Consider the following 22,311-nt stretch of genomic DNA (forward strand, 5'->3'; position numbering starts at 1 on the left):
GTGCTGGTGATGGCTGACATCACCATTATGGGCCAAACTGCACCCCTCCAATTTCACACGTCTTAACCCCCAGGAGCTTGGAATGAGGCCTTATTTGGAGATAGGGTCTTATAGAGCTGACTGAGTTGAAATGAGGCCACGAGGCAGGTCCCAGCCCAAGACAATGCAACTTATGTTCTCATAAAAAAAAAAAAAAGAAAAAAAAAAGTTGACTCTGGGAAACCCACACATGCATGGCTTTCCATTTAGAACATAGCTTCCACCAGGAGAGGAGCTATTTCTAACACCTCTGATATCCAGCGGCACGGCTCTGTGGGTGGGTCGTAGGAGGTGTTTAGCAAATGGATTGAAACCCCTCCTGGTATGCCCTAGTGTACCCTTTGTGTACTGAAAGCGCCTTCCAAGGGTGGCAGGCTCCCTGAGGGCGGCAGCCTTGTCACCTGGGTCTATGTCCCTGCACCTTGCACAGTAGGAAACAACAAATAGAGGCCGGATAGATAAACATGAGCACATGGCAGAAATTATGGAAGACTTTTTCCCTCCTCCTCCTCCTCCTCCTCCTCCTCCTCCTCCTCCTCCTCCTCCTCCTCCTCCTTCTTCTCCTTCTCCTTCTCCTTCTTTTTGGTGACACTAGGTATTAAACCCAGGTGCCCATTTTATTTTTTATGTTGAAATAAGGAGGTCTCATTTCATTTCTAGGATCTCAATAAGTTGCTGAGGCTGTCCTCAACCCTGCGATCTTCCTGTCTCAGCCTCCCAAATACTGGGATTACAGACGTGTGCCACTGCACCCAGCTGCCTGGAAAGCTTTCGAGAGATCCGTGAGACACTGAAATCATGTGCAAAGGACCCTGCGTGTACCCACGCATGTGTGTGCAGTTTGTAGACATATGTGTGTTTTCTCTGGGAAAGGATTCATAGATCTCTCTGAACAATTAAAGTAAAAGCCATGACTGAAAAAAAAAATTAAGAACCAATGTCATGGGGGAGGGAACTGATATTACTCAAGCCCTGGCTCCGTGCCCAGTGGTCAGGTGTTACTGTCCACATTCCGCAGGAGTGCAGACAAGTCCCGCCTGGGTTCACGAAGCAAGAAGCAGAGAGACTCTGGAGCCAGGCGGCCTGGGCACAGATCCATGTGCTGCCACTTTCTAGTTGTGTCTCGGGCAAGTGACATAGTTTCCCCGTCTGTAAAATGAACTCAGGGTACCTAGAACACAGGGCGGTTGTGAGGAGGGGGAGGAGAAGCAACATAGAAAGAGAGGGCAGCACGGTGCCTGGCACGTGGTGTGTCCCCGGACCGTGATGAAGACAAAGAGAGAGAAGCTGAGACTGGATTCCAACCCAGGCCCGTGGGCCCAGTGCGCTCACTGCCAGCATGCACAGGGCGCCACAATATACGCCTCCAATCCTAGGAAAGGTTTTAGTCCTGGACCGGCTTTGCAAGCTCGTCTCCCAATGGATGGGCGGATCGGCCTGGCGGTTGCATAAGGAGCGGGTGGGGAGGCTCTGGACGGCCCTTCCCACTCAGCAAGGCGGAGCTCACGCAATCAGGACAGTTGGCAGTTTTGCCCCATCTTCATTCTTAAGAGCCTTACCAGCATCCACTCGGGGAATTAGAAAGGGCATGTGCTCAACCATCCTGGAACCCTATGCTGACGCCCGAGCTCCTTTGCAATTTCCTGAGTCTGTCCCTGTGCCCGCCGCTGGCGGGGCCGCACGCCTCCGCCCTGCTCAGGCTTTATGAGCTCGCGACCTGCCTGACCCACTCTGCTCCCTGAGAACGGAACAGCTGCAGAGAGAAGTGCTGACCTCGCTTCCAAGCCGGGTCCCCAGAGGCACCCAATCCAGGTGAGGCACCGGCTGAGGCCTGGCCCTCACTCGGTCCTCGGCCCTGCTCCCAAGAATATGCCTTCAGGGTTTACGTTGAGTGAGTTTCTTTGCATTTTTCCTGCAGACCCATCACTATTGAACCCACTCGCGGGAGCCTTTTTCATTCATTCCCGTAATGCTATTTGAATTGAGTTTCTCGGGCCTTAGGGGTGAGGTAACAACAGGAGGGGGAGGCAGTCATTTCATTCCCAACACAAGCACACCCACCCTGCCCAAATCCTCACTGGTGACAGCCCCGTGCCCACCTAAGGGGCAAGAATACCAACGGGGCGTGTGGCTTTCCAACCACAGAGGCAGCTGCTTTGGGGTGGGGCCTCCCAGTCATCATTAAGTGGGGCCTCCCAGCTTCCCGGACACTCTTCGCAGTCGAGGGAACATTCAAATGCCACTGAGAGGTCCCCTCCGCCCTGGCCTTCATTCTGCTAGTCAGACATGAGTAGGGAAAAGTCCCTCAGACTCTGCCAGGGCCCCATAGTCGTTTTCCAAGGAGGTAAAGTGTCTTGCCCAGAGCCACGCAGCCGGGGATGGGGACCAGCCCCGCTCCTGGGTGGTCCCACCACATCACCCTGCCCCCAGCCAAGGGCCCATGGCTGCCAGCAACTCAGCTCCAGTGTTTCTGGGGGATGCTGAGGTGACTGTTCTCTGAGCTGTTGTTGACAAACAGGGAAAGAGGTCCTGTCTTTGATGCACCCATCTCTCCTCTGGTATCTTCTAGTCCTTTCTGGAAACCACTGTCCTCCTGGAACACACCCTCCTGGTCTGCTTACCCTTGCCACCCTCTGCTTAGGAGATGGTGGTTTCAACATCCAGCCAGGCGGCCAGCCTGCCTGTCTTCCTTCCTTTTCCCTCCCTTCCTTCCCCTCTCCTTCTTTCCTTCCTTCCCTCCTTCCTCCCTTCTCTATCCTCTCCTTCCCTCCATCCAATGAGGCCTGCTTGGGCGTCTCTGATGACGTTGACATTTCCTTCCCTTCCTCCTCAGAGGGCCCACCCTCCCTGACCCCATTGGGGTGTAGAACTGTCCTGCTCCCGGAAGGAGGTTGATCTGATGGCCAAACCCTTGTGAACACATTTGTACTAAACCCATTTCCTCTCTGAGCACAGGCAACAGGAAGAGACTTCTGGAGCCCTGGGGCCAGCTGAGGACCACGGCCAGGGGCCCTGGACCACAGCCCCATCTCCCTTCCCCTCTGTCCCCCGAGGGCAGTCCCAAGCAACCCCTACGTACGGATGCAGAAGTCTCCGTTCTCGTAGTAGCCAGGGCAGCACTGGGACCGCCGGCGGTACATGGTCCGGAGCCCACGCCGATATGCCGTCTTATAACTGATCCTAAAGCAGAAGGGAGAAAGCCACTTGAAAGCATTGAAAATCAATCGCTCCCATTTAGAATGATATTTGTGTTGAGCTATATCGAGGATGCCATTCAATAATTACTTTAAAATGCATGGCGGCTTCGGATATGAAGGAACACAATAAAAGAAAATCGATGACGGGATCCGCACCACAGTGATGCCGAATGTATCACCAACAGGCGCTCGCCAGGCCTGCTGACTTTCCCCATCTCTTCTAAACAGAAGGGCCGTGGAAGACACTGCTAAGGGTGACACTGTCGAGGCCAACCGTGGGCCGCTCCTTGGTTTTTTGACACTTCTAGTTCTGGGCCGGAGGAGCCCTTGGGGGACTTGGATAGGAGTCAGGTCCCCAGAGGTCAGATGTCTACCACCCCCAATTCTCAATGAGCCAGGCTGCTCCCAGCCCCGGGTATGGGCCACCCACTTGGAGGACTCCAGAAGCAGTAAGTGACCCTGTGAGTCCCAGGTTAATCTCCATCATCCCACACTTCTGGAGAGAAGCCTCTGTGTGCTCCCTGAGAATCCCCATGCCGACCTTCGAACTGCACAGGAAGAAGCCGGCCCGCAGGGCGCAGACTCCCTGGACCGGGAGCCGAAGGCCTGGGTGCCAGTCCTTATACAGCCCCGGTGTTAAGCATTTATAGGTGACACTCTCCCGAAGACTTCCTGAGGCAGGTATCATTACATGACCCACTTAATTTATTTCTTTTCATTGTCATTTTTGGCAGTTGAAACCAGGGGCTCTCTACCACTGAACGACATCCCCAGACCCTTTTATTTTGAGACAGGGTTTTGCTAAGTTACACAAGCTGGCCTTGAACTTGCAATCCTCCTCCTTTGCCTCTCGAGTTACTGGGATCACAGGCATGTGTCCCCAATATCTGGGGTCTCTTTTCATTGTTAGAATTTTAATTTTATTTATCCCCTACTTCCAACCCTTTGTTTTATGGAGGGGAACGCTGAGATTCAGAGCAGTCGATGACGTGCTTGAGGTTACACAGCTGAGAAGTACCAGGGCCAGGATCCAAAGCACCAGAGAGCTCTAATTTCAAAGCCACCAGGCCCCGCTGGCCGCTCTGTGCCGGCCCTCACAGGGTGGCTCTCTGGCTTCCAGATGGCCCTAGTGAAGGGGTAAGGCAGGGGAGGGCTGGATGGTGTGAGGACCAAGTCCTTAGCGGAAGAGGACATGGAGTATCGATAGGTGAAGTCCCACTGTCACAAGTAGAATCAAAGTGGAGGAGATCTGAAGCTGCCATCAGAGCCCAAGGTCATAGATGACAGGCAGGACCAAGGCCAAGTCCCCAGCCTTGAAGGCCAAGCTCTTTCCCCTCCCCTGATACTTGACACTCGAGGGCCCTGCCCTGTGGCCCCCTCCTACAGCCTGCTTCTCAGGGAGCGCTGGGAGGGTGGAGAGGGAGTGAGACAAGCTCCTAGTCCTTATGGCCCTCACTTCATGACAGATGACAATGCCAGCCTCCAGGGAAATCTGTGATATTTGGGAATGTCGTAAGCTAAGGTCATTCTACTTTGTCAAAAGCCCATAAAGCTGGAGGTAAGCTGGCCTCCCGGGGAAGCTACTTCCTCCGCGCAGGAAGGCAGCTCCCGGCAGGCAGTTTCAGGGCTTGTGTGAACCTCTCTGATAAAGAATGACTCGATCCCCACAATCACAAAAACAAAAAAGAAAAGAAAATGACTCAGAGTTGACTCAGGTCATTTAAATGTCCACTCTCCCCAGCAGAGGATTACTCCCAGGCCCTCCGGATGGGGCGGTGGGCTCAGCATCATTAGCACCTCTCGGGAGGGAGAGAGATCATGGCTTCAGGCTCACCCATCCTTGCTTGCGCCCAGCGTGGGAAGAGGAGAGGCAGGGGCCAGGGGCCGGGCTGCTCTCCGGAGGAGGATGCTGCGTCAAAACAAGAATTCCGCGCCCGAGCAGACTGATGGTGCCGCTGTCAGCATGCACAGTCCAGGTCATCAGGAGAGCCGCAAGGCGACTCAATAATTCAGCAAAATAATTCATGTTCCGGGAATACAGCCTATTTTAATAAGCAGCTGCTCACTCACCCGGCCCCGGTGGTGATGGATGGCAGCATAGCCTCCGAGTACCCAGGGGAGTCACACCTCGGAGCAAACTCGGCTCTGACGCAGGGATGCTGGAGCCCAGAGGAGGAGCGGGGCTCCTGTTTCTGCCTCTGCCTTTGACCAGAGCCACAAGCAGCCAACTGTGGCCAAGCTGGGGGAGGTCAGAGGGAACACTGGGTGCCACCTCCACATTTCACAGATAGAGTGGAGGAAGGACGCGTGGTCGTGGCTGAGTAGCTCCTAATCAATCTACCTTTTTGCAAATAACAACCATGAAAGCTGGGGGGAAATAGAAAAAGCAACTCCCTGAAGACACCAGAGAGAGAATACAAGTGAACAGAGCTGGGGGAGGCATGGACATTTGGAAGAAGGGAGCGGCCCCACGCAAGTTAGCTCAACAATACTTTTAGTGACTGGAATTGAGATTAAAAGCATGCAAACCTTACTGGTTTAAAGAACCATGGGGCAAGTCCCAGGGTGCACTTCTTAGTTTCCCAGTTATCAAGTGAAAAGAGAAATCTCAGAGAGGTGAGAGGTAAGAAGAAGAGACTCCATTTTTTTATTTTTATTTTTTTGTAAGACCAACTGCTCAAACTTCAGGTCTTCGAATTATATGTGTGGACAGCAGATTCCAGGCAATCCAGCTAAAACTAAAAATACTGAACTTTCGGATATGGAATTTGAGTTTGGCCAAGTTAACTGGCCACTAAAACAAAGAAACAGTTAAAAAAACACACACACACACACACACAATACTCCTGAAGGAACCAAACAGAAGCCAGTCTCTTCAATATATCACAGGCAATGTCCAGAATACAGTCCAAAATGACTAGACAGGTAAAGAAATGAAAAAACATCTAAACAAGAGAAAAAGACATCCAGGAAGACCAACCCTGAGATGACCCAGATGCCAACATCTGGGTCAGGGCAGGGATTTTAAAGCACATATTCCAACTACGCTCAATGCCTCAAAGTGAGTTTGTAGCCAAACAAAGGAAAATCAGGACTTTGGCCTCTCAGCATAAAGCAAGTTTCCCAGCCCACGTTGCTGCCCGCCATAGTCCCACATGAACCCCAGAGGGGACTGAACTGACCAGGGGAAGCAAAGGAGATGCCTGAACTGAGCAGACATCAGCAACTGGGGAAAAGGCCGGTGCGTGGCCTCTCCCTCCCTCCCTAGCTACCCTTCCACTGCTGCTTTCTTACTTCTTACACAGTAATGCCACCTCACATGTGTCTAATAACGTCGCGCTGTTCTCCGTTTTACCTTGCATTTTGCAAAGCATGTTCACATTCCTGACCTCACTGGACCCCCAAGGACAGGCCGAACAAGGATCACTGTGTGTTAGATGAATATGCCAGCCATCCTCAAATAAGTGACTTGCTCGGGTCATACTCCAAAGCACGTTCTCCCTTCCTCCCCTCTCCTCCTCAGTGACACGAAAGCATGCCATGCTCTGAGGGAGGGCTGTAGGATTACCATGTTGTTCACACTGAGCACTGTGAAGAGGGGCCTGGTCCAGAGACCAGGATGTTGCTGAGTTCTGGCCTAGACTCTGGTCTCCAGGACGGATGCCCTGGCATGCAGCTGGGCCTGCTCTGAGGGCATCTGTCCCAGGTTGGATTTCCTCCAGAAGCATACCCTGACACAAGGATTCAAGGATGAGTGGTCAGCTGGGCCCAGAGGCACATGCCTGTCATACTTGGGAGGCTGAGACAGGAGGGCTGCAGGTTCAAGACCAGCCTCAGCAACTTAGCAAGACCCTGTTTCAAAATAAAAAAATAGAAAGCCGGGCGTGGTGGTGCACGCTTGTAATCCCAGTGCTTGGGAGGCTGAGACAGGATCGCACAGGTTCAAAGGCAGCCTCAGCTACTTAGTGAGACCCTGTTTCCAAATAAAGTATAAAACAGGTCTGGGAGTATAGCCTGGAGGTAGAAAGCCTCTCAATTCCACCCCCAGTACCACCAATAAAATAAAATAAAATAAAAACTAGAAAAGGCTGGGGGCATAGAATGCTCTTGGGTTCAATCCCAGTACAGAGAGAGAGAGAGAGAGAGAGAGAGAGAGAGAGAGAGAGAGAAAGGAAGAAGTAAGTAGGTAGAAAAAAAGGAAAGAATGAATGAATGAATGAATGAATGAATGCACTCTGAGCACCTGGCCCTTCCCTCCCCGACGTCTGAGCGGGGCACTCACCGGTGCCGGGTACACTTGAACCAGTTGAGGATATCGGTGCATCGTGTATAGTAGATCTGATCGAAGGGGTGCGCATATGACTCCTGCACAGTCACAGCATAGCTGGGAACCAGACAGAGATGGAAGCAATGGTCAGCATCGGAAGACACAGCTGATGGCCAAGACGCAGCCTCCCTCCCCAGGCATGCCCGGTCCACAGCCCTGAGGCCAGGCTCCCAGGCTCAGGCCCCCCACTTCCAACTATCCGCCGCCGTGCCGGACACCCTCAGCACTCGGCTCCTGACCCCAAGAGGAACCCAAGGCACATGCTCAACTGACCCGAAGCCCAGCTAATTTCTTGAAATTCTAGCTCCTTTGTTCATTCATCAGAGAATGAATACAGAAAGGTTTGGGTTTATACTATGGGGTTCTGGAAGGCAGAGCCAGCAAATTTTAAAATATTTCATGTTACTTAGGCACAGCAGCATACTCCTATTGTCCCAGATACTTGGGAGGCTGAGGCAGGAGGATCACTTGAGTTCAAGGAATTGGAGGCCAGCCTGGGAAATACAGCAAAACTCACCTGTAAAAGTACACATATACATATGTCTATATGAAAACTGATCTTTGTAGCAACTCTATAAATAGTCCTTTTTTTTTTTTTTTGGTGTGTGGTATTGGGGTTCTTGGAAACCCTTCTACCTCCGGGCTACACTCCCAGTACCTATTTTTATACTTTTTTTTTATTCGGAAACAGGGTCTCTTAAGCCAGCGTGGCTGGCCTCAAAACTGCACGATCCTCCTGTCTCCGCCTCCCAAGTGTGGGGATTACAAGCGTGCGCCAGCACGCCCGGCTTAAATAGCCCCATTTTATAGATGAAGAAACTAAAGCTCAGAGAGGCACAAGCCCAGGTCACCAGCCGCTATTAATAACTACTGATAGTTATGGAGTGCCCTGTGCTAAATGCTTTAACCGTTTTCCATTCTCAGACAATCTTATACAGTAAGCAGCACTGTTATCCTCACTTTATGGAAAATGAATCTGAGTATCAGGCAGCCTAAGCGGCTCCCCCCACCCTGTTCCGCTTGAGGACAGGCCCCCAGACCTCCTGACGGGAGGAGCATCTTGTCATCTTGCTCTAAACCTGGATGGGCAGGTGGAAGCCATAGGGAAGATCTCGGTTCAGCCAACACCCGCCTTTCCCTCAGCCCGCCCCGGCAGGTGGTGTGCAACAGCCTTCGAGCTGGAGCGCCCTCCTGTGCGGGCTGAAGAGCACCCCAGATGAGACGGCAGGAATTAATGTCCATGTAGGTTGCCGTTATTCAGTGTTGCCCGCGGAAGGCTCACCGGCCTGGGCCAGATGGCCGAGGCCAGGCTGTAGAAGCCCGCTGCTTAGCTTAAGGACACCGCACCATTTGCACGGGCTCTCGGATGCCTGAAAGGTTAAAGGTGTGGAGCCCAGGCAGAGGCCAGGAATAGTCAGCAATGCTCAGGGCCCCAGGTGGTGGGAAATTCTACCTGATACTCTGAGGATGGAGGAGGGCCCAGGGCGTGCTTCCCCGCTCCCCCAGCACACCAGAACAGGCCCCCAGAGGCACAACTCTATGCAGACATGGCCCAGACCCGTGTGTCATCTCCAGGCTTGGGGAAGCCGAGGAGGCTCAACACCCACCCAGGCTTCCCAAAGGCCTTCCCACTGGGAGTGGGTCAGAGGGCACAGGGCGTGACTGGGTCAGAGGGCACAGGCCCTGGAGCCCAAAACTTAGGACCACATTTAAAGTCTGTCACTTGTGAGCAGCATGTCCTCAGGCTTGTTACTTGACCCCTGTATGCCTCTGCTTCAGATCTATGACAGATATAGGGACTCCATGTGATTATTGCGAGGACCAAAGGAGATCAATAAAATAATATCTACCTCTTAAGGCAGTAGGAAGATAAAACAAGATACGACACTAAAATGCTTCCTGGGTACACAGCAAGTGTTTAATAGATGCTGGTTATCATCCTTATGTGACAGGCCATGATTTACCTCCTGTGTGGGCACTGAAGGATGCTCCCCCCAGCCCACAGTGGAGGGAGAGGGGGCAAGACCCACGCACAGAGCAGATGCCCCAGCTCTGCTGTGCACATGGGGGTTCAACCTCTCCTTCCAGTACTGAGAGGGACAGCAGATGCTCAGAGAAATGGCACCAGCCCAACAGAGGGACCTGGGGGGTCGCGGGGGGTGGGCCCAGCAACCATAGGGTTCCCCGGCTGAGCGAGTGTGGCAATGAGACCTTGTACCAGTTCCAAGTCTCCGACCTGGAGCAGGTGCCCCGGCTTCATGGCCGGGTGGTTTAACACTGCTCATTTGCCAACACACTAATGAGGGGCCAGATTAATCTTGTAGAGGCAGATTTTACTAGCTAGGGGAGGTCTCTACACTGGGTTTTATGGTGGAGGGGCATAATTAACAAGGACCTGCCTGTACTAACCCAGCTGGGAAATTCTCCCTTAAGCAGTCTCTCAGGACTGGTGTGAGTTTCTGGAATGATGCAGGCTAAATCTAGCCACGCATAACTTGCAGTAGGCCTCTATTGGAAAAGCCAAGAGGAGGCACCAGGTGCCGGCAGCCAAGGCCTGGGGCAGGACAAGCCTCAGTTTCCCTGCTGGTCCACTCCTTTCCTCTAACCCAGAATGCAGCCTAAGCCGATGGACCCATCTGCCCAGAGACCCAGCTCACTCCCAATGTTTTCTTTCTTTCTTTCTTTCTTTCTTTCTTTCTTTCTTTCTTATTTATTTATTTATTTATTGCAGTATTGGGGATGGAACTCAGGGACATTCTACCTTCCAGCTACACCCCCAGCCCTATTTTTTATCTTTATTTTGTAACAGGGTTTCACTGACTTTCAAAAGGCCTCACTAAGTAGCTGAGGCTGGCTGCGAACGACAATCATCCCATCTCAGCCTCCCAAATGTTGGGATTACGAGCATGCGCCACCACGCCCAGCTACTACCAATATATTGAAATCTCTAATGTATTCATGGTGGGTAGGTTTGGAAAGCTAGAGAGTTGGGAATAAGTTTGAACGGATCCCCTGGTAGAAATGGGATTGCTAAAGCCAGGTGTGGTGGTGCATGCTTGTCATCCCAGTACTCTGACTGGGAGCATTTCTGACAGCCTCAGTACTTAGTGAGCCCCCCCACAACTTACTGAGACCTTGTTTCAAAATAAATAATAAAAAAATAGGGCTGGGGGTGTAACTTGGAGGTAGAATGTCCCTGGGTTCCATCCCCAATACCACACACATACATACACACACACACACACACACACACACAGAATGGGAATGCTTGAAGAACATCATTGTGGTCCCTGGAAGAGAGGGACCCGGGCTGGAGCAACGGGGCACAGAGGGGCAGGTGGGAAGGGGCTTCCTGGGGCCCAGACCAGGGCAGGAAGTGACTGTGCTTAACTAGGCTTGAGGATGTAAGGACTGGTCCAAGCTTAGAGTCCCCAAACCAGAGACTAATGTGGGGTTCTACCTGACTGCTGTCTGACCCATTGGGAAGTAAAGGTTTAAGACCAGAAGGGGCAAGGGCCTGAGTGACCCTGGGAAACAGAAGGAAAACTTATGAAAAATGCAGTGCTGGGTCAGAAGTCTGGGGCTAGGTCCCCGGAGATGCCGTTTTCACGCACCCCCCCCCCAGAGGGACTGATGGGCACCGAAGTCTATGAGAACCAGTCCTTTCAGCCAGAGTTGCCAAGAAGTGGGACTCGAGCTTTACAGTCCTCGGAGCGCTCTGATCACAGTGCTGCCCGTGGTCCTCCAACGAGCCGGTGAGGCAAGAAAAATCTCTTTCCATTGTCAGCTGGAAGTAGGCTCATAGTGGTTCCCAGCCTTCCCAAAGGCACACAGTTGGCAGGCAGAAAAACCCAGATTGAGCTGGGCGTGGTGGTGCACGCTTGTAATCCCAGAGCTTGGGAGGCTGAGGCAGGAGGATTGCACAGGTTCTAAGCCAGCCTCAGCTACTTAGTGAGAACCTGTTTCCAAATAAAGTATAAAATAAGTCTGGGAGTATAACCCGAAAGTAGAAAGGCCCCTGGGTCCCACCGCCAGTAGCAAAAAAGAAAAGAAAAGAAAAAAGAAAAACCCAGATTGGAATACACCAAGGTCTTCTCATCACAGATCATTTATACTTCCTATCACCAAAGAATGTGGGGTGGGGGTTAAGGGGGAAATACTGGGGATTGAACCCAGGCATTATCTACACCCAACCTTTTTTAATTTTTAATTTTGAAATAGGGTCTTGGAAGTTGCTGAGGCTGACCTTGAACCCGTGGTCCTCCTGTCTCTGCATCCCAAGAATATAAACACCTGTGGTTCTACAGGCGTGTGCCACCGCGCCCGGCTAGCACTATTTTGCTCTAGTCTTGGTTCTGTCCAGACTCCATGTAGAATGTCCAGCCGCTAGAGGTGACAGGAGTGTGGGCACTGTCCCTCTGCCTCTCAGCCAGTCCCTCCTGGCCCACAAGTGCCCAGGTTACCCGGGCACAGTCCTGCCCAAATGAGGGCCGGCCGTTCACCCTCCCAGGCATGTAGCGGGGACCTCCAACTCGCCTTCCTTCCTCTATCACCGCTTCCCCCATCCGCCTTCATCTTAATTTTATTCATTTGATTTATTAGCATCTAAGTGGCAGAGGCGTCCTGGTCAGCATGGCCAATCAATTCCAGGGTTTAATTCAGTTTTTCCTGATTGGGTCTCTGGTCACTATCTTTCTGCTCACCAAAATCAATACTTTAACCTTGTGCTTCAAAGTCAGACCATCTGCAGGGACCCAGCCCGTCGCCCAGGGCTTAGTGCCACGGCCAGAATGCAGCTCGCTCTTCGGCTGCGCCCTCCACCACCCTTCCTGCCCCCTTCAGACCGGCAGCAGCGAGGTGAGGGGGCCCCACCTCACCTGAGGTCCCCCTCAGGGCAGGCTGCAGGCCGCTCATCCAAGCTTTCACACTGCTGCCAGTCCCAGGAGACTGGGACAGGTATCCCGGCATCACAGAACAAGACAGCCAGGCTCACAGCCCGTGCCCTCTCGCTTGCTGCTGAGGACAGGGACCGGCTCCGTTGGGTCTCTCCTCCCTCCAGGGTGAAACACAGCAGGGGCAAGATGGCACCTGGCCAACTGCAGCCAACACAACCTACCTCCGCCCTCACCTCCTGCAGCACTGGGTCTCAAGCAGTCTAGCTCTCGGCCCTGTCCTTCCCCACACCAGCTGTGCCCCAGCTGGACTGTGGGCCCCGTGTGGACAGTTACTGCCTCTCCCGAAGCTGCTTTTGCCCCCCAGTGCCAATCCCCCAGGAGGGCCGGCGCCCGGCCCCCACTCACCTCTCCCAGTGGCTGCACACGTTGGGGTCCTCGGGATTCAGGGTCAGGGCAGTTTGCAGGAGGGAGAAGACAGCCAGGCCTGCTGCGGAGAGCGCCATCGGGGCCCTGTGTGGAGACAAAGGAGGCAGCCTCGTCACTCAGCCCGCATGTCTTGGCATCTGCTTGCACGAAGCGGTGGAGCAGGCTCTCAGCAGACGGAGCTTCCCTTGCCGTGGCGTAGCGAGCCTTTGCTATTTTACACTCGTGGGCTTTGACTAACACGGAATGGGCCTCCCAATCTGAGTAACGAGTGTGGGAAGCCTGAGTCAGGGGAAAGTCAGGATTCTAGGCCAGGGGTTCTGGAGGGGTTTTGGCTCAGGGACTGCTTCAGGAATCTAATGAAAGTTATACTCGGTCCCCCAGAAGAATGCCCATGTGCACTAATTTGACTATAGTTTCAGGGTGTCCTGAGAACCCTGGGGACTTGGGTCTGTCCTGGACTCAAGAATCCTGGATCTGGCCTACGTCAGAGGCAGCGCCCTCCCCCGTCCCGTCCCCTCATTTTCAAACAGTCTTGCTCATCCATTCCTCTCCCTACTCCTTCCTGCCACACGAGAAGAGAAGAAGGGTATCCCGTGTGGCCCACAGGGAGCCGCAAATGGAGAGCCATTCGGGGCAGCTCTGGTCCCCTGGCCCGGAACGCTGGGCCGCTGGACGGCACTTGCTTCTCCTGCCTCCTACAGGATGTCAGCCACCTACACCCAGAGAGACGCAGTCACCGAGTCGCCGTGTGTCATTCCCACCGTGGGAGGGGCTGAGCCAGCCTGGTAAGGAGTTTGAAGGGAGCAGCTTGCAGAACTCGATCCAGGCTCCTAAAGTGACAGCATGTAGCAGGTGTTCAGAGTGCCCACACAGATGCCAACCCCCTTGTTCCCTAAATAGGGAAGGGGTCCCCCACACAGGGCTCCTTGAAGAGAGCAAAGCAGCAGCTTTGGGGTGGGAGTGGCTGAGCTGACTCTTGATGTGCCTTCCTGTCTTATTTTTGCAGGCCCCTAGAACTTAGATAACAGATTCTCGTCCAGGGGTCCCCCCTCGGTGGGCTGCTGACCTTGGAGGCATGGAGGAGGGAGAGGAGAGCCAGAAATCATGAGTCCCAACCTCGCCTGATACATAAAGGCAGCATTATTTTCATATGTACACACGCAAGATCGTGATTTATTTAAAAGCTTTAGGGTAATCCCCACACTTGGGCGGCAGAGACAGGAGGATTGCACAGGTTCAAAGCCAGTCGTGCTGGCTTAAGAGACCCTGTTTCCAAACAAAAATATAAAATAGGTCTGGGAGTGTAGCCCAAAGGTAGAAGGGTTCCATCCCCAGTACCACCACCAAAAAAAAAAAAAAAAAAAAAGCTTTAGTGCATTCAGAGGAGCTTTCTTCTCAATCAGCCACACTGAAAAAAATTTAACTTCTAGGCCAGGCACAGTAGCATGGGCCTGGAACCACAGTGCTTTGGAGGCTGCGACAGAAGGAGTACAGGTTCCATGGCGGATTCCGCAACTGTTTCAAAATAAAAGATAAAAAAAGGCTGGAGGTATGAATGCTCAGTGGTGTTAGAATGCCCCTTAGTTCAATCCCCAGTATCACACATACACACATGCACACACGCACGCACACATGTGCAAGCACACACCTTCTATTAACTAGGGTGTGCAGGCATTATAGAGAATATTTTAATGTTGGATTGGGGATCTAGACCACCAGCCATGAGATTTCAGATGACAAACACATCTTCCCTGGGGGCAGATCAGAGCAGTGTGTATTTTGCACACGCACCCCCTTTGTGCCCAGAGCACAGCTACACAGAGCTCCTTTCTTCCAAAAGGTTAAGCATTCTCCTCCCTACCCCAATAATTTCCTTGTTAAGCTCTTTCTCAGCTGCACTTTCAAAGATAAACAAATTGTCACAAATTCTGTATAACCATAGGGGTCCAAATTAATGATTAATGAGCTTGTACTTTCTATTTGAGATCTGGAAATAATCTAGCTAAATGAAGATTTAGCCAGATTTCAAATGCATTCTGCAAATCTGCTAGGAAAGGGAAGAGAGTTTCTGGTGTTCCTCCTAGGTTTGCAGAGTCCCAGCAGCACGGTCACACTTCTGCCCCCCAGGCACTCAGCCGCCACCCCAGCCTGGGAGCCCCACCCTGCTCCTCGCAGCCACCCGGGCAAGCCAGAGTCCCCAGACACAGGGCTGCAGAGGACCTCAGCGATCTCATCAGCCCATTCTCTTCAGGAGATAAATCTAGAAGGAAGAAAGAGTCTAAGCAGGATGGGGCATCTGAGAGTCCGGAGGAGCACGCACATCGTCCAGGGGTGCAGTGATCAGTGAAGAAGTGAGGGGCACGGTGCTCTGCAAGGCCTGGAGTCTGAATGCCAATGGCGGGAAATACTCCGTGGGCAGCCCTGAGTCATGACTTGGGCAACTCCGGTCATCTCCAGCATTCTCCCCAGAGGACTTCCAGTGGCATCTCCAGACTTACTAAGCGTAGTCTATCACAAGAGGAGTCCATGTAGCCAGGCGTGGTGGCGCACGCTTGTAATCCCAGCATTTGGGAGGCTGAGACAGAAGGTTCAAGGACAGCCTCAGCTACTTAGTGAGGCCCTTTGTAACTCAGTGAGAACCTGTTTCAAAATAAAGAATAAAATATAGGGCTGGGGGTATAACTCGAAGATAGAATGCTCCTGGGTTCCATCCCCAGTGCCACATATAAATAAATAAATAAATAAATAAATAAATAAATAAAGGAGTCCATCTGGACAAGAGAAGGTGGCTCCCTGGCTCCTTTCACCCCGTAGAGACGGGAGGAGGAGGTGACTTGGATCATTGCTATCATTTTCGAGCTCTCTCTAAATCTCCATGAAAACCTTTCTCTCTGAGTCAGGTCTGGATCGGACAAGTCGCCTGACTCCCGCTGGCAGTGCGCTCCCTGGACACCGAGGCCCAGAGAGGTTGACGGCATTTGGATAAGCACACAGAAGTGAGGATGGGCTGGGCAGGGGACACTGACAGCCTGAGGCCGGGCTTCCACGCCTCACTCCATCAGTGACCGTGGCCGGGTGGCAGAGTGGGCTCCCCGGGAGCCACACCCCGGCCTCAACATCCACCTCTGCAGGCAGGCAGGAAGAGAAGGCTGTGCAGCTGAGGAGAGAAGAGATGATACCTCTCAGACTCAGATTTTTATTCTTGGGATGTGGCCCAATCTAAAAGATGCATCCTGGCCTGGGAATGCGGCTTGGTGGCAGAGCGCTTGCCTAGCGTGCTTGAAGTCCTGAGTTTGGTCCCCAGCTTGAAGTCCTGAGTTTGGTCTCACCACCCCCTGCCCAATCAGGCTCACCCTCTCTCCTGCTTCTCTCCCCTCCAGGACGGCTCACACCACTCCCCTGACCTGAAATGCCCTTTTCCCTCAACTCTGGGCATCCAGCATCAGGCTCTCATCCGGCTCACCGGCTGCAGGCTTGGCAGAGGGCCTCCTGCTGCCGGAGCCCCCACTGTGTCGCCCACAGCACCGCAGGTAGCTCACAGCTTGGGCCACACGACTAGCCCATCACTCCCCATCTGTGCTGAGATCTTCCCAGCATGCTGACTTTATCTCTCTGACATGATTGTAAGCACCCGGAAGGGGGGTCGAGTCCTCAGCTGCCCTTTCAGAAACCCATTTCAGGAAAGAGGATTTCAACATTCAGACATTTCATTCAGGAAGAGAGAAGAGCAGCCAGAAAGGAGCTGTCACTGCCAGGACAACACATCTCCATTGGCTTTAATGGGACTTCCTCAGGCTCTCTGGGAGGACGCCTCCCAGAGACAGATGCTCACGAGGTGACTGAGAGGAAATCAATCCGGCTGCCGTGGTTATTGGGCCCACTCCATTTGGAGTGACAGAGGTTAACGGAGCGGGCACCGTCCGATCTGCGGAATTTATAATTAAATAAGAAAACGCCCCTGGTTTCATTTCAAAGCAAGAGTGCATGTAAATAAAGTAGCTAGTCGCTGTCCCTCTTGCCTGGTCTCTCAGTGAATTAAGGAGCAAAGTTCCAGAGGCAGACAATTTCTTTCCTGATAAGGGCTATGGGACTTTGTATCTGATGAACTGGCAAGGGCATGAAATGGGAGAGGAGGGACCAGGAGGGGTGTCTCTCACACCTGCCTATAGGGACAAGTTGGTCCTTGTGCCTGCCACGGCCTCCACCAGCCAAAGGAGCACCTGCCCGGGCCCGGGCCAAGCTGGGGAGGACACACAAAAACCATGTTATCAGTGCAGTCCACGGAAGCAGACCCACTGGAGCCCGATGAGGTGGTGCACACCTGTACTCCCAGTACTTGGGAGGCTGAGATAGGTGGATTGCAGATTTTTGCCAGACTCAGCAACTTAGCAAGGGCCTCAGAAACTTAGGCCCTGTTTCAAAATACAAAATAAATAGGGGTGGGGCGTAGCTCAGAGGCAGAATACACCTGGGCTCAATCTTCAACAACAACAACAACACACACACACACACACACACACACACACACACACACACACACACAGTCCCACTGGAACTGGGTGTGGCAGGTAGCACATGCCTCCCAGTACTTGGGAGGCTAAGATAGGACAACTGCAGATTTGAGGCCAGTGTGTAGTAATTTGGTGAGACCCTGTTTCTAAATTAAAAAATAAAAATAAAAATAAGCGCTGGGCATAGTGGCGCACGCTTGTAATCCCTGCATTTGGGAGGCGGAGACAGGAGGATCGCGCAGGTTCGAAGCCAGCCGCGCTGGCTTAAGAGACCCTGTTTCCAAATAAAAATATAAAGGTCTGGGAGTGTAGCCTGGAGGTAGAAGGATTCCATCCCCAGTACCACCAAAAAATAAAATAAAATAAAAATAAAAAGGCTTGAGGGTGTAACTCAGTGGCAGGGCGCCCTTGGGTACCACAAAAAGAGTCTCATTAAGGAGCCTGTGCAAGACTTTAAATGAGACTGAGGATGGACAGGACATGGGAAGGGGGGGACAGAGACAGGGCCGCCCAGGGGCAGGGGCAGCTTCAGCCAACCCGTGGAAGCGGGACACGCAGGTGAGGCTGGAGGGACCAGGCAGCAAAGCCACCTTGTGCTTGAAGACAGCAGAGCGCACCGTGAGAAACTGCAGGGAGTGCTCCAAAACTGGGCCCTTTGCTCCTCTCCATCAAGGCCAGTGTGAATGAAGGAAGGCCAGGTCCAGGTCAACCTGCAATCTTACAGTTTTATTTGTTGGCTTAGTCTAACACTTGAGAACCGTCTGGGCCTGCCAACAGGTGTCTTACTTAAGAGACTGACATCGCAGCAAAGGGCCCCTCCTCCTGGCCCAGGGCTTCTGCTCTGGCCGGGCTGGCCCTGCAGGCTGAGCCACCTGGGAGCCGTTGGCATCTTAGGGGCCCCTGCTTTCCACCCAGGAACCCACCAGCACAGCACCTGTGGCGTCCAGCCTGTCTCCCTGGTGGCAGGACACACCTGGCCAGGCATCCGCTGCTCACAGTAGCTACCATGCATAAATGAGGCAGAGGACAGACAGACAAACAGATGGCCCCTGCCCTAGGATCGATTGTTAGGCCCTGATGGTCCATCTGTGCAAAACTCCTGCTCCACCTGCTCCATTTCACTCCCTGCCTCATCCTCCTGACTCTGCCCAAATCCTGGGCCCTGAAGCCTGAGCTGGCACCTGCTCGCCGTCCACCCGTCTCTTCCAGGGAGCCCTTCCTTCTCAGCAAATTGTCCTGGCAGCAGGGGTGGCGGAGGTCAGACAGTATTTTGTGGGCCCTGGGGGCTTCCTCTCCCACAATGACGGGGAACAATGATAGCAGCTGCTTAAAATAAAAACTGAGAAGCTGGGGCTGAGAGGGAAGCATGAGGCCCTCTCAGGCGTTCATGAGGACGCTCCTCGTGCATGGGGATGAGGAACGCCCACCGTGGGGTGTGGATGTGAGAGCAGCACCGCTCCACGCACTGTGGTCCCTACAGAATTACTTCTTTGGAAACTATTCCTCTCCTACAGTTACCACCTAGACATGGCCTCGGCTGGCCCCCAGGGTCTTGAACCTGCACATCGTGTCCTTCCCGTCACACCATGCCACTAGATACACTCTTCAGAAGGGGAAGGGCTCCATCCACTGCATTAACTACTGTGACCCCAGGCCCTGGAACACTCATTGCCTGCACCTAGAGGGGCCAGCACATCTCTGCCTCCCACACACTCACCTCCAGCCCCAGGATCAGCCACAATGCTTGTGTCTCCTCTGACAGGACATCAAAGACTCATGCTGACAGGTTATACCGCACTAGGCATGTGGGGCTGGCTTAACATTGCACACGGGACACCAATCTGTTTGCATCAGATACAGCAGGCACCCATGGTATCCTGAAAGAGATTCAGTCTCCTGCCTGGGCCGCCCCATCAGCACCGGGCCATGTCTGCTCTGGTAGCCAGCACAAGGCAGGCATTGAAGCCCTGTCAATAGCTCAGGCTGCCGGTGGAGACTGGCTGGAGTTCCGCAGCTCATGAAAGGGCACTTTCAGGCTCAGGAAGCAGCGGCAGCAGACCCCAAACCCCGGCTGATCACACAACCGCCTCACATCCCTCCCAGCATGTGGGTGGAGAGAGAGAGAGAGATGTCTATCTTCTATTTATAGACCTCTCTCTCTCTCTCCTCTATTTTTTTTCTGAATAAAACAGAAAAGCCAAGTTTGCACACAATGGGGACTGTGCCAAGGCTCCCATCCAGGCTAGCCCACCTTCTTCGCCTTATCTGCCCCGGTTCTCAGCAGGTCCTGGTCCCCGGACCCTCTCTGTTTACTGGCCTTGCCAGGGTCTGATCAGAGTGAGATAAAAAGAGGAGTTATGATTGGCCTCATAATTAAGAGGCTTCCTCCTTTGCCTTGTGAAGCCTCTGCCCTCCAGCAATCCCACCAGGAGCTGGGTTTATGTTGAACGCTTTTTAATCTCCTCATGCTTAAAAAAAAAACTTTAAAAAATAAATCCACAGCTTTTAATCTCCAAAAAAGTGATTCCCCTGACGGCAGGAGTGCAGCAGAAATTCCCGCACCAACGCGGAAGCCCTGCCAGCTGCCAGCCCCGCTGGGATAAATCAGAGGGGATCCAAGTCACCTCCTGAGACGAGTTAAATGTCCTCCTCTGAGTCCGGGCTTTGTCACCTCCATCAATTCTGCTTTCTCCCTGCCCAGGAAGCCTCAGGCTGCAAATCCTGAAAATGGTACCACGGAGGCCCTCAGTGACCGTTCATGAGGGGCAAAAAGATTGTCCTGTGTCCTTCACCCTCGTGCCCTGCAGAACAAGGGGTCCTGACAGTCACTCCTTAGAAATACCCCGGGGAGTAGGGGCAGAAACTGCCAAACTAATAAAACACCACGGACTCCTGCCGCAGTAAGCACAGCCTCTGGGTTCCGGGTCCTCTGCCTCCTCCCATTCCCAAGCAGGCAGCGCCTGCACCCCCATCTCTAGCAGCCAGAAGATGAAGGGAGGGCACTTATCTGTGTTCTTAGGCCATTTCATTTCTCACAAAGCAATTATCTCCATCTTTCCATTTCTTTGCAAATCAGGACACACTCAGCCGGCCTGGCCAACCCAGAGGCCGCAGGGCCCCTCCCACCCCACCTGCCCGCTGCAGGCCCGCTTCTCCCCTCCCCCTCTCCCTTCCAGTGCAGCATGTGGGAACTGGCTCTGGGGTCCTGGCATTAAGTCCCGCTCTAGCCACGAAACCTTCAAAGACAGCTCAGCTACCCAGGGCCACACGGCTCTGGGGGATTAGTCCCCATTTCTGCCCCAGGGAAAACATTTCTCAAAACACAAGATACAAGCCCAGATGGGAAGAGGGTGTCGAGGCAGGGGTCCCGGAAGGCCCGGTGTGTTGCCAGAGCCAAGCCACACGGACTGGACAGCAAAGCCGCACCGTATCAGAACCGACACCAAGGCAGAGCCAGGAGCACCGGTGGCCACCACCTCGTCTTTCCCAAAGGGGAAAGTGTCCCCCGGGAGGGAGGTGGATCCCCAAGGACACGTGACAAGTTGGCTACAGGGCTGAAGTGAAGGACTGGAGGAGTCAGACTGACCCGAGTTCGAACCCTGACTCAGCTTCCTGTCTACATTAGCCAGAGAAAATCACCACGCTGCACGCAGGCTGCTGGATCGGCCATATTTCATCCTTCACACTGGGGCAGACCGACTTCCGAGGGCTGTGGGGTATTAAATGAGACAGCAGGTAAAGTGCTTGGCCCGGGGTCTGGCATGTAGGAGGTGCTCGATAAAATATCCATTTCCTCCTGACCCACATCCCACACCTCAGACACCCTTCCAACTCTGTAATTCTGACTTCTAGAATTTCTGAGGAGCTGAGAGAGAAAAGAAAATCACTGATAGGAAAAAAGAAAAGAAAAGAAGAAAAAGAAAACTGTGCCGGGAGAGCTGGGCTCCGCTGCGCATACGCGGCCTCTCCAGGGTCAGTCTCAGCTGCACCATTACCAAGGCAGGTCTCGGCTTTCACCCGTCCATTCAGAAAGCACTTCTTAATCACTGGGACCCCGAGGTGATGGGGGCATGGCCTGCGCAGACACCCCCCACCAAATACCTGCTGCCGTGTGTAGGACCCCAGGAGAGGGCAATGGACTTGGATGTGGCCATTTCAAAGCACCAAGGCCTTCTGCCTGCTGGAAGCCTCCGGCCGGCACGCCAGATAATCAGAGCCCTTGCAGGATCCATGCTGCACATTGCGCAGGTCCCTGCACATGGAGTCTGCCCCGTCTCTATTCGAGTTGCCTCTCGATTCACTCCAGGGCTGCATCATCCAAATGGGAGAACCCATCCACTACATTACCAGCCGGCCCAGGCTCCCAGGCCCCATTCTGTCAGCGCTAGAAGCCACACTCCCCTCTCCTGGGTCTCCCCTCCTGAGTTCCAGCTCAGATCCGTACTGGCTCTATTTTCCTCCTCTGTCCCCTAAGTCACTACTTTGCTGCATGGCCCAGGGCAGGTTGCTTAACCTCTCTGAATTTCACTCTTCTTGTGCCCGGGGCAAGAGTCGGACTACGTCATTTCTTGGACCCTTTCAGCTCTACTTCTATTCCTCTTCCTTGCCCCTCTACCTCAAGTTTGCCCCATCTCCTCACAGGAAAGAAATAAAGCAGAGAAGACAGGAAAAAAAAAAATTAGATCCTAGTCTTAGATCCTGGAAGGTTCACCTACCCGCTGAGCTCCCTTCTCCTCTCCTATGGGACTGAGCGCATGCCCCAGTGGTGCCCACAAGTTGGGGCCCAGGAGCGGACGCGGCAGTGTGTGCGGTGGGGCCCTGAGCTCACACCCGCCTACCTGGCCAATCCTCAGCGCTGAGACTGGCCTCTTGTCTCGGCACATTTCTGCCACATCACTGCCTGGGCCACCTCTCCC

At 53.3% G+C, this 22,311-nt stretch overlaps 1 protein-coding gene across 4 annotated transcripts in view; it reads right to left on the reverse strand.

Moving 5' to 3' along the window:
• The window catches only part of MEGF11 (multiple EGF like domains 11), a gene marked incomplete at both ends in the record, with an annotated part of 227,329 nt that extends 214,368 nt beyond the window's left edge, over positions 1-12,961 (reverse strand). For 3 of the 4 annotated variants that reach the window (XM_080691722.1, XM_080691721.1, XM_080691724.1), the window contains 3 exons: positions 3,119-3,219; positions 7,519-7,620; positions 12,864-12,961. In XM_080691722.1, coding sequence (XP_080547848.1) covers positions 3,119-3,219; positions 7,519-7,620; positions 12,864-12,961 — 301 coding nt within the window. Of the gene's footprint in view, positions 1-3,118; positions 3,220-7,518; positions 7,621-12,863 lie in introns of those variants that run through there. The other variant, XM_080691723.1, reaches the window with a different exon arrangement.
• Between the last annotated feature and the right edge of the window lie 9,350 nt (positions 12,962-22,311).

The sequence above is a fragment of the Muscardinus avellanarius genome, assembly GCF_963383645.1.
Source record: "Muscardinus avellanarius genome assembly, chromosome: 3".
Taxonomy (NCBI): domain Eukaryota; kingdom Metazoa; phylum Chordata; class Mammalia; order Rodentia; family Gliridae; genus Muscardinus; species Muscardinus avellanarius.